General features: G+C 40.6%; 1 protein-coding gene across 2 annotated transcripts; it reads right to left on the bottom strand.

Moving 5' to 3' along the window:
* Positions 1-2,050: 2,050 nt before the first annotated feature.
* Positions 2,051-11,703, bottom strand: LOC139022697 (zinc finger protein 551-like). Of its 2 annotated transcripts, none has more exons than XM_070433725.1 (8): positions 11,592-11,698; positions 9,669-9,871; positions 7,994-8,095; positions 7,782-7,877; positions 7,382-7,492; positions 7,071-7,191; positions 6,622-6,879; positions 2,051-3,306 (listed from the first exon to the last, which is right to left on the bottom strand). In XM_070433725.1, the coding sequence occupies exons 1-8, from the start codon at positions 11,608-11,610 to the stop codon at positions 2,414-2,416; spliced, it is 1,803 nt and encodes a 600-aa protein (XP_070289826.1). In that variant the 5' UTR covers positions 11,611-11,698; the 3' UTR covers positions 2,051-2,413. The 2 variants fall into 2 exon arrangements, with proteins under 2 accessions (XP_070289826.1, XP_070289831.1); XM_070433730.1 differs by lacking the exon at positions 2,051-3,306 and adding an exon at positions 3,412-3,898 and having other exon boundaries at positions 11,592-11,703.
* Positions 11,704-12,232: the final 529 nt, after the last annotated feature.

Below are 12,232 nucleotides of genomic sequence, written 5' to 3'. Positions count from 1 at the left end.
TCATAGTCATTGTATCACTTCAAACCGAAAGTGCTGGAGCCTCTATTTCACACGTGTATGCACACCTTTAGGAAGAGCGTGTGAGTATCCCTGGAAGTTGACTCAAGCATATTGATACAACTATCCAGTAGCACTAAACTATCTAGAATGTTCAAATGTCTAACAATGAAAGTTAAAATAAAGACTCCTTCATACAAATATCTGCCTTCACATAAATAATTTTTTCAGGGTAAGTGCTATCTGGGATACTTGGGATATCCCTACCCTAAACCTTAACCCCTACATAACCCTTACCTTAACCATTTTAAATTTACACTTCAATTGGGACGTCTCAAGGATCCTAGATTGTATGGACCATTTCTCCAGGCCAGGGTCTTCAACAATGGACACATCAATTTTCAAAAAATACAAGATTGTGGTTGAGTCCATATTTAAATGAAAAACAACCAAGAACTTAAAGGCTTTGAGAGTGTCAAACAGAGTATGAAAATGAACATCTATGAAGAAATGTTGTGTTCGAACAAGACAACTACCTGAACTATGGCCTATGAGTTTTATTTATGGATTCTCAAATTAAACCGCTTCCCACATAGACACGGATGAGGTTTCTCTCCAGTATGAATAAGCATGTCATCTTAGAGCACTTTTGAGATGAAGCGTTTTTCACAATGAGAGCAGGGGAATGGGAGCTCGCCTGTGTGAGTCCTTCGCTGCAACATGAGTATCCAATACATTCTAAACATCTTCCCACAAAGTTGACATCTGTGGGGGCATTTACCCATGTGTGTTCATGAGTGTACCAACAAGGCCCCTGAGGAATAAAATGTATTTCCACAAACGCTACATACAGTAAGTATGATTTCTCCTCTGTATGCATCCTGAGGTGGTGTGCTAGTAATTGCTGTTGGATAAATCTCCTCCCACATATAGAACAGGTGAATGGTCTCTCCCCAGTATGAGTAAGTATAAGGGAAGTTAAAGGTCCCAGATGTCATAAACCCCCTGCCAAAATGTGAGCAAAGATATGGTCTTTCTCCTGTGTGGACACATTGGTGCAGTATTAGAGTACCCTTTGATTTTTGAATTTCTTCTCACACTGGTCGCAATGAAACAGCTTTTCCTCTGTGTGAACACGTTTATGTTCTTTCATGTTCTCTTTGGTGGAACACTGTTTGCAGATGTACTTCTTCGTTGTCTTGGCTGAGGAGTTCTTTACTGTTTCATTGGATGGCAGTGAGTTCTCAGCTCCTCCAGAGTTCAGAGCAACTCAATATTAGGAACGGGTCCTTCATGTTTTATACACACAGTGTAAGTGAATTTGTCCCAATACTTTTGGTCCCCTAAATGGGGGTACTATAATGTCTAAAAGGTTCACCTGATATGGATGTAAATACCCTCAAATTAAAGCTGACAGTCTGCACTTTAACCTCATAGTCATTGTATCACTTCAAAAGTGCTGGAGTACAGAGCTAAAACAACGCAAAATGTGTCACTGTCCCAATACTTTTGGAACTCACCGTAAATTCCATGGAGGAATTAAATGCCACTGGGAGAAAGGCAAAGCTGATAGATGTCCACAAATCACTGGACCCTACACACCACTAGCCAGCTTTGTTAGTACAATAATGGTGCGTTTATTGAATCTGTGTTTACCACCAAATCACCTACAGTGCATTCAGAAAGTATTCAGACCCCTCTACTTTTTACACATTTTGTTACGTTACAGTCTTATTCTAAAATGAATACACATTTTTTAAAACTCAGCAATCTACACACAATACCCCATAATGACAGAGCAAAAACAGATATGGAAAACTTATTTAATCCATTTTAGAATAAGGCCATAACGTAACAAAATGTGGAAAAAGTCAAGGGGTCTGAATACTTTCCGAAGGCACTGTATATAGTGAAGTTAACGAGTGGAAAAAGGCTAAATAGAATTGAGCAATTGTTCAATTACTTTGAATTAATCTACATATATTTCGGGTCTATAGGAAACAACACAAGAGAGTTGGTGCCAGGTGTGTAAACTATAAATATGAGGCAAAAGTACACAATGTCACTTTTTATTTGAAGGTATTGTTTAAGATGTCCTGCTATATTAGAAATGTGGTTTATAATAGTGTTTTTGCCCATTGTTAGTTTTCCAACAGGGTAGCATTGAACTCAGGGAATTATTTCAGGGTAAAATCTAATCTGTTCGCATATAACCAGACATAACTTTAACATTTTACAGAATGGTTACAATATTTAGAACACAAATTTTGCCAATCATCTCTGAAGTAAGTTACACCGCCTGGTATTATGACAAATTAGAAGATCTACAAACATGTTATAATCACCTGAAAATGTAGCAGAGAACTATATAGAGCAGAATCTCCAAATAACATTTCAACAGCTTAGTGTTGGTTTATCAATACATTTGTCGACCTTTTCTCTCTTTTTCATGCATTCGTTGATGTATTCTCATGTTTCCCCTTTCAGAGAATCTTTTGCCACACTTTACACATGGGTAAGGTTTCTCYCCAGTATGAATTCGCATGTGYTTCACTAGTCTGKTGGARGTGGAGAAGCCTTTGGGGCACTGTGTACAGGGGTATGGGCGTTCGCCTGTATGACTTCGCTGATGCACTTTCAGTTTACTTGCTAGACTAAAAGTATTCCCACATTGTTCACAATGATACGGTCGTTCCCCTGTGTGGATCCTTGAGTGTACCATCAGTTCCCCTGAGCAAGCAAAGGTCTTTCCACAAATGCTACACAAGTATGGTTTCTCTCCACTGTGCATCCTGATGTGTCTTGTTAGTACTTGCCGTTGAATAAATCTCTTCCCACATATTGTACACCCATAAGGTCGCTCCCCAGTATGAATGCGTATATGAGATTTTAAGATATCCGATGTCCTAAACCCCCTGCCACAATGTGAGCAATCATAAGGCCTTTCTCCTGAGTGAACTCGTTGGTGCTGTTTTAGACTACCCTTCGCTTTGAATCTTTTATCACACTGTTTGCAATGGAATGGCTGCATGTCTGTGTGAACACCCTTATGTCGTTTCAGGTCCGATGGGCTTCTGAAACCCTTTCCACATTTAAAGCAGATGTACTTCTTGGTTGTCTTGATTGAGGGTCTCTGTATTGTTTGACTGGACGGCAGTGAGTTCTCAGCTCCTCCAGAGTCCAGGCTCCTGCTGTCCTCCTCTGTTAGATGTTCCTTCCTGATGTGCTGCTGAAGGTTCACCTCTCTCCTGTGGGAGAATGGGCACTGGGGGCAGGAGAAGAACTGGGAGGGCATGTCACTATCCGGTTCTGCAGGTAAAAAGCACATGGAAGTACACTGAACAAAAATATAAACGCAACATGTAAAGTGTTGGTACCATCTTTCATGAGCTGAAATAAAAGATCCCAGACATTTTCCGTACACACAAAACATTTATTTCTCTCAAATGTTGTGCACAAATTTGTTTACATCCCTGATAGTGAGCAATTATCCTTTGCCAAGATAATCCATCCACCTGACAGGGGTGGCATATCAAGAAGCTGATTAAATAGCATGATCATTACACAGGTGCACCTTGTGCTGGGGACAATAAATGGCCACTCTAAAATGTGCAGTTTTGTCACACAACACAATGCCTCAGATGTCTCAAGTTGAGGGAGCGTGCAATTCGCATGCTGACTGCAGGAATGTCCACCAGAGCTGTGGCCAGAGAATTGAATGTTCACTTCGCTACCATTAGCCGCCTCCAATGTAATTTTAGAGAATTTGGCAGTACGTCCAACCGGCCTCACAACCGCAGACCACGTGTATGGCATCGTGTGGGCGAGTTGTTTGCTGCTGTCAACGTTGTGAACAGAGGTCCCACGGTGGCGGTGGGGTTATGGTATGGGCAGGCATATGCTATGGACAATGAACACAATTCCATTTTATCAATGGCAATTTTAATATCTGTGACCAACAGATGCATATCTGTATTCACAGTTATGTGAAATCCAGGGCCTAATGAATTTCCTGAAATTTCCTAAATTTCCATTTATTTTAAAGGTATCTGTGACAAACAGATCCATATCTCTATTCCTAGTCATGTGAAATCCATAGATTTAGGACTCAATTAATTAATTTAAATTGACTGATTTCCTGTATTTCAGTATAATCAATGAAATGATTGCACGTTGCCTTTATATTTTTGTTCAGTATATAAATCAGTGCTGCTATTTTAAGCATTTTTTCCCCCAAAAAATCTCATTACAATTTCATTAAATTAAAAAAAATGTAACCTTTGTTTAACTAAATAACAACAAATTCTTATTTACGATGACGGCCTAGGAACAGTGGGCAGAACAGGGGCAGGACGACAGACCTTGTCATCTCGGGATTTGATCTAGCAACCTTTCTGTTACTGGCCCAATGCTCTAACCACTAGGCTACCTGCTGCCCCAAATTAAATAGTGGTCGAGTAGAGTGGTCGAGTAGAGTTAATACAAGCTCTATGAAAAGCCCTGTTAAGTTAATGCATGCAATACGTTCCTAAATGTTTTAAGTCAAACACAGATCTTATCTCGAGTCATATTGTCGCAAGAGAAGTTGGATTGCAGTGTGTGAGATATTTTAGGAAATGTTACACGTTTACTTCACAGGCCTCTCCGTCATGTTTGTACTAAAATTGTAAGACAGACAACTTCTTTCAAGGTAAAAAAACTAAAATCATTAAGACTGTTACATTTATGTAAAATTATCCCATTAATGAATTTGGAGAATCTATGAAGACATTCCAAAGTCAAAATGGGTTTGACAGACATCCCTCTAACCACTACCTTGATAACTACTAGAAGAACAAACCCTAATTCACACATTGAACCATTCACCAATGTATTCAGAATGCTTTAGTATATTTCCTGCAATCAAAATCCCAAAGAAATCACTATTGTTTTCAAAAGTCCTATGTGCTGTTTAGCTTTCTTTTTGTTAATTTCTATGTTTACTATGCGTTTCCTTGAAGACACACTCCAAGTAGGATTGCGCCAAGCACACAATATGAATGTGTAAATGTGATTTTAAGATCTGTGATGTTCTAACCCCCTGACACAAGGTGAGCAAAAGTAAGGCCCTTCTCCTGTTTGAACTCGTTAGTGGGGGCAGGAGAACACCAGGAAGGGCATGTTGATTTCACAGCGAGGTAAAATGAGTACGGCTACTGTCACAGGCGGGATCTGAACCCGGGTCTCCCACAGGAGAAACCAACACCTTGACAGTGAGACCGAGAGGATACTCTCTGTAAGGCCGAGGGTGAGGCAGGGCTACCTCATCACGAGACCATGAGCCCGACTCATGCCTGCTACATGTACAGTATAGTGCTTCAGCTGAACAAGCAATATAAAGATATACTGAATATTGGTCATCCATGTTGGATTGTGGCCTTCTGTCCTATAGACAGAAGGTCACAACAGTGTTTTCCTTATTTTTTTAAAGTCAGGGGCCCCCTAGTGGTCAGGGGCCCTACGCGTAGTGCGTGGTCTGCATATAGGGCAAGCCGGCCCTGGACCACGGTCAACTGTTACAGTATACTGTCAAACTGTCATAACCCTGGCTAGCTAGCAAACGATTATTGTAAATGTACTCCAAAACTATTGTGGTGACTGATTACACAGCATCTTCTCAGATGGTTCTCTATTTCAGCTGGTGACTGACAATTATAATAGGTATTTTCAGCATGCAGTGGACAGACCACAGTCAACTCATCCATAATAAATACACCCCCAAAGAAGAACTAAACAAATAACAGCTCAAGCAGATGGGTTTTTCTAGGAGGTCCACTCATTGTTAAATCACAACTTCCCAACAATGTGGTAGTAACATTTTGAAACATGTAGACTTCCAGGAATTGTGGTAGCAACAGTAACCACTACCCCACCAGTTACAGAAGCAGACCTGGTTTCAACTTCAAATAGCCTACTATTTGAAAAATTTCCATAATGGAACCAATAGAGTAGTCACAAAACTGCAAACCTCGCCCATCTGGCACTCCAGGTAGGCTAAAGCAAACGCTAAACAGATTGCAAAGATTTCAAGTAGTATTTGAACATAGGTCTGAAGGGAATATATTATGAAATACTGAATTGTGTAACTTGTTAAAATCTACAATCTTAATTGCCCATTGGTTACCAAGAATTAGAGCTAAAAATGAATCCATGTCATATGAATTAATATCTTACTTAATTCAACCATTAAATCCTTGGCTTTAGGGTACCAATATTTCCCCCCCAAACAAACAGACTTAACTTTTGGGGAATAGTCAAGTACTTAACTCTGATTGCAATGTAGAAATTCTAATAAGAGCAAACAGTGAAAATGATGTTTCATGCCACGAGAGCTACTGGATCCGGGAAAACATGTTCCTGTTCCGGCAGGATCCGGCTCAAATAAAGCTCTGCTGGTGGAGTAGCTATAGCCACAATGGAAATAGCAGCTAAAAATATCCTGACTAGTCGAATGGAAAAAGCACTGTCGCTTAACTTAATATTGTTCCAACTAGTAATAACAGCCAGTTATCAATAACACAGTTTGGCAATCGCCATGAACAGTGCACAGAGGTATGTAATGTACTCTGCTCCGAATGTCCTTACCGTCGACGGCCACTGGACGAGCGTGTAGTGATGATCGGGGTTTCTGCTGTCCAGAACTGGATTCACCAGCCTCTTCAAGTCGTTCAACGTCCTCATCAGTTCCATTGTAACTGATTTCTGGTCGCCACTCTTCTCCACCTTCCTGTTCTTTCTTCCTAGTGTCATGACCTCGAGCCTCCACTGAAGTTTGTTTCGAGTTTACCAAGGAAGTGAGGGACAGAGCGGACAGGATGGTGTCAGAGTCGTAGAACAAATTATCTGGAAAAGAGGGAGAATCCAAACCAATTTTATTTACTAATACCTTGGAGATGAATACAGTTTGTGCAACATTGAAGGTGAAGACATCTTTAACAAAACAAAGCACATTTCATTGGTGGAAAATGCAATCAAATCTAATGAAGGTCAAAGAATTTACCCCAGCAGAAATAGATAACCTGAAGGCTACCTACCTCTGTTTAGGTGTCCAAGGTGTCTTTGATGCTGTAGCAGTGTCTTCAAGTGCTCAGGGTCAGAGACAGACTGAACACACTCCTCCAGGTCAGAGAAGGCAAGGCTGAGACAAGATGCTGTCTGAGGGTGAGAAAGGAAAACTTACGGAGAGTGCAGTCCAATCCCAAATCAACCCCTAGCTCCTACCCACTGGAAACTTGATGTTCAGTCCATTTATTAAAGGGGGTTCATTCATTCATTCACAACCGTAAACGCAAATTTTTTTTTTTACATTTGAATTGATAGGATGAAGATGGAGTCATATCAGTACCTGTGTAAAGCTGGGCACCGGCAGCAGCTCCTCCAATCTGGAGAAGAACTCCCACACCAGAATCTGCAGTGCTGTGTCATACTTAGTACCGTACTGTACTGGGAACACCTCCTTTAATTAAAATGTAGAGAGCCATTACACAGTTAGGTGAATGGTCTTTCCTACAACACATGTTACCGTCAAAATACATTCGTTTAATAAAATACTTGTTTTATCCATTTGCACTAATATTCTTGATATTTGTCACAGTACCCAACTTGACACACAACACACACTTGGGAGCATTAGATTTAATTTCAGATGCATGCCTGCCTGCTTGCTCTTCAGGCATTTCCAACACTTTTGCTTGATTATGACACAGAACTACCCAACTGTGAAAAGATGTTCGATATTATCTCACCTGAAAAAAGTGTTCCCTCTTCGCTGGGTCTTCCAGCAGGGTTTTGACCAGCTCCACAAAGTTAGACTTTGATGCCTCCACTTTCTTGTTTTTTCTCTGAACATGTAATTACACCCCAAAAAAGCAAGTTAAGAACTAAAATTACAAAAAATAAATGTTGTGATAGAGATTTAACAATCCACATACTCTGTGGTGTATTGCACACAACTTACCGCTTTGTGCTTTACTGTGCATGACTGGATTCTATCCAAGTGGCGTTGGATGGTTTGATGGTCCACCATGTCCTCTTTACCACAGCACAACTCAAGAACCAGCTGAAATAGCAGGCACACTTTAATATGCAGGAATGGAAACATTACACATTCAGAGTCAGAGTGTTTAATGTACAGGGTTGCAGGTGTGATTGCAGGGTTCAGAGAAAATCTTAGTCCTGCATGTTGGAGCTCGGAGCCGAAGTGAAATAATATAATGAAAATTATCAGAAAAAAACAATAGAAATAGAACTATATACATAATAACAACTGTAGCAGTGATGAATAAATGAAATGTCCATTGGGGTGGAGGCAGAGTAAAGACTGTAGAGGGGAAAGGGGGAAATGACCATAGCGGAGCAGCAGGCAGACTAAATTACCATTGAGGGGGTGTGGGGACCAAGCAAAATAAAAAACTATAACAATTATAATAAAAAAGTAAAATTATACATATTAACACCTAACAGTGATGACTGTATTCTGAACAAAAATATAAACACAACATGTAGTGTTGGTCCCATGTTTCATGAGCTGAGATAAAAGAACACAGAAATGTTCCTTACGCACAAAAAACGCATTTCTCTCATATTTTGTGCACAAATTTGTTTACGTCCCATTAGTGAGCATTTCTCCTTTACCATGATAATCCATCCACCTGACTGGTGTGGCATATCAAGAAGCTGATTAAATAGCATGATCATTATATGCCGTTTAATCTTGTGATGGGGACAATGAAAGGCCACTCTAAAATGTGCAGTTTTGTCACACAACAAAACACCACAGATGTCTCAACTTTTGAGGGAACGCGCAATTGGCATGCTGACTGCAGAAATTGCCAACAAAGCTGTTGCCAGAGAATTGAATGTTCATTTCTTTACCATAAGCCACCTCCAACATTGATTTAGAGAATTTGGCAGTACGTCAAACTGGCCTCACAACCATAGATCATGTGTAACCATGCCAGTCCAGGACCTCCAAATCTGGCTTCTTCACCTGTGGGATCGTCTGAGACCAGCCCCCCGTACAGCTGATGAAACTGAGGAGTATTTCTGTCTGTAATAAAGCCTTTTTGTGTGGAAAAACTCATTCTGATTGGCTCGGCCTGGCTCCCCAGTGGGTGGGCCTGGCACCCAAGTGGGTGAGCCTTTGCCCTCCCAGGCTCACCCATGCCTGCGGCCCTGCCCATTCATGTGAAATCCATAGATTATGGCGTCATGAATTTATTTAAATTGACCGAAATATATGAAATCGTTGCATGTTGCGCATATATTTCTGTTCAGTATAATTGGGGTGAGAGCAGAGTAAAAGTAATTTGAGGGGTTGGGGGGGGGTGAAATATCCATAGGGGGAACAGCAGGTAAGTTAAGTGACCATTGAGTGGGTGGGGAGAAATGTTCATAGGAGAAGTAGTGGGGGGGGGGGAGCAGATAGCTGACCATTTAAAGACAGAGGGGACACAAACTAAGAAGTCTTAAGACAATGACAACAGAAGTTGATCATGAAAATGTGACAAGAACAATCTTCTGTCTACATTCCTGGCCTTCAAGATCCAGGCGCTTATGAGGAATTAAGGTCTGAATCTCACCCCACATTTGCCACTTTTACATCCTCCCCTCAACATTTCCACCTCTCTCACCCTTGCTCTCAGTCCCAGGATGAGTTGGGTCCTCTGCCTGGAGCTCAGCAGCTCTGGAACCATCTCTGTCACCAAAGTCACAAACTCCTCCAGCTTCCCATACTGCATCACATTACGCTGCTCAGCCACTTGCCACATGGATGCTGACATCAAGCGTATTGGTGGAACCAGGAGACACAAGGAGGATAGAGGGAGATTGAGACCTGTCATGAAAACAAAAGGGAGGAATTTGTTAACAGAACTTAAGCCATCAAATTAATACAGACCCTTGCAACTGGACAGACATTTTATGAGACTCCTGGTTTCCACAAATCCAGGACGAAGACCGTATAGCCAAGCTAAGGTTGGTCGAAAATTCTCTGTGCTACACCACAACAGTGCCTATCCTGTAACTCCCAGTAATGGATACCAAAACATCTTTGGTTAAATTACATTATCTGGTGTAACAATCTGTAGCTAAGTTGAACTAAGCTCATGAGCCATGTATAAGTTATATTCTTCAAGAATAAATGGGTATACTTAGACAATTAATTTAAAATGACTGAAAATGGATGAAGGGGCGATTCCGCTGTAAACTTTTACAAGTTGGACATCAGAGCGCAGCACAATACAGCACAGTAGAATAGAGTTTAGTACAGTTTAGTATAGTATATTTCAGTACAGTACAATATACTGTACTCTACTTTTCTTTACTATATTGTACTGTAGTCTTCTCACTGTACAGTACACTGTATTGTACTGTGCTCTACTCACTGTATTGCACTGTACTCTACTTACTGTACAGTACTCAGTATTGTACTCTGCACTGTACTATCCATTTGTTCCAATCCAGTCCGTCAGTGTACGTTAACATCAAGGTCAGGGTGGACTGACCAAATATCAACTACTTTTCAACATCCATGGACGTCTAGTGTTGGTCAGTGCTCAGTGGGATAGGATGCTTATTACAGTAAATGGAAAGAGAGGGGGCTCATGGGTAGGTGTCAGTAAGAGCTGGGAGAGGTGACATTAACTGGAGAGTGAGAAAATGAGAGGTGTTGTCCAGAGTCATGACTGTTCTAAGACAACAACAAACAAAAAAACTGTTATCTGAACATAACAGTACGCCAGTGGGAGGTCAGTAGCAGGTGACCCAACTGTGCTTTGTGACCATTATGATTTCCCATTGTAGCCAATTCAGTTGCAGTAATTCTGTTACTGATTTTGGAGTAATTTCATACCAATTTGGTAATAGAATTACAAGTTTTAATCACTTAATAATTCCTTAACACATTGTATATCTGTAAAATCCCTATAACTAATTGGTAAGTCTACCATTACTTGTTACTTCAGTGAACTTTCATTAATTTTGGTAACGGAATTACAAGGCAATATTTCTTAACTTACAGAAGGTAAATAATTTATTCAACACTAAAATGTTGCCATTAGTTGGTAGGGGTCTTTACGTCAACATTCTTGTGGTTTGATGTATTTCTAATGGTTTCCTGGTAGGCTACATGTTTTCTAAGACACATTCAGTTTATCCAGAAATCAAAGTATTTACTTTATATTTAAGATAGAAAATTGTTGAAAAATGTATCTATCATGGCTTCATTTCCCAAAAATGTAGACTCTTATCAATTTCAGTGTCAAATGAAAGCTATGCTCCTATTACCGTCACATGTTGGTGCGCATGGGTCCATTTCGATGGAAATGCCCTGTAGCAATCGCAGACCTTTTATGTCGCAACACTTTCAGGTGTTGACTCCACTATGGGTATTTCAGGTGTTGACTCCACTATGGCCTTTACCCAGTTAGTGCATGCCTAATGTTAGCTATGTGAATTGAACCAAATATTATTTTACATACTGCCCCGCATATTCCTGATCTAAGCTTCAACAGAAATACATTTTGGGTGAAGCATTTCAGGAAAACATGACAAACCTTGAGTTTTTGAATCCATTTCACCAGCAAAACAAGCTGCTGCTGCTACGACCGTATGTTAAAAGGTAGCTAGCTTACTTGGAGGCTGGTAACGTTCGTTAAACATTTTATTGTGTGACGACAGTTCAGTTCATGAGTCTTCAAAATAAAAGTCTCCGTGTTGTTTATAGCTAAGACAGACCACATCCTGTCGTTTCCAATGGGGCAAAATAGCATTAGTGGGCATAACAAGCAAGGAGGAGGGCAGAGCGAAGCACGAGCTAGCGAGATCCAATTGGTGCGTTCTAGTTATCCAATTGGCGCGTTCTAGTTTGAGGACCAAATTCGACCAAACTCGTCGTTTCAACAAAAGATACAACTTTTATTTTTATTTTATATATATATATATTGTAATGACCTGACTAGATCATAAATGAACAATTGTCCAGACAGAGGCTTGAGTTTGCGAATTGACGGTTTATTAAACCAACTTTACACAGGCTACTGTTTGGGCCGTAGCACACGCCAAATAGATGACAGATAACCCACAAGCCAATCGTGACCTTCCCTTGTGAAGCCCAGACGTAAGAGAGAGAGAACAAAGGCTAAACCTGGTCTTAACTTCCAATGCTCCATCCCCCTGCCCAACCCCCTCCACGCCA

The sequence above is a fragment of the Salvelinus sp. IW2-2015 genome, linkage group LG3 (assembly GCF_002910315.2).
Source record: "Salvelinus sp. IW2-2015 linkage group LG3, ASM291031v2, whole genome shotgun sequence".
NCBI classification, from domain to species: Eukaryota; Metazoa; Chordata; class Actinopteri; order Salmoniformes; family Salmonidae; genus Salvelinus; species Salvelinus sp. IW2-2015.
Note: the sequence above shows the minus strand (reverse complement) of the source record. Positions and strands in the feature narration are given on the sequence as shown.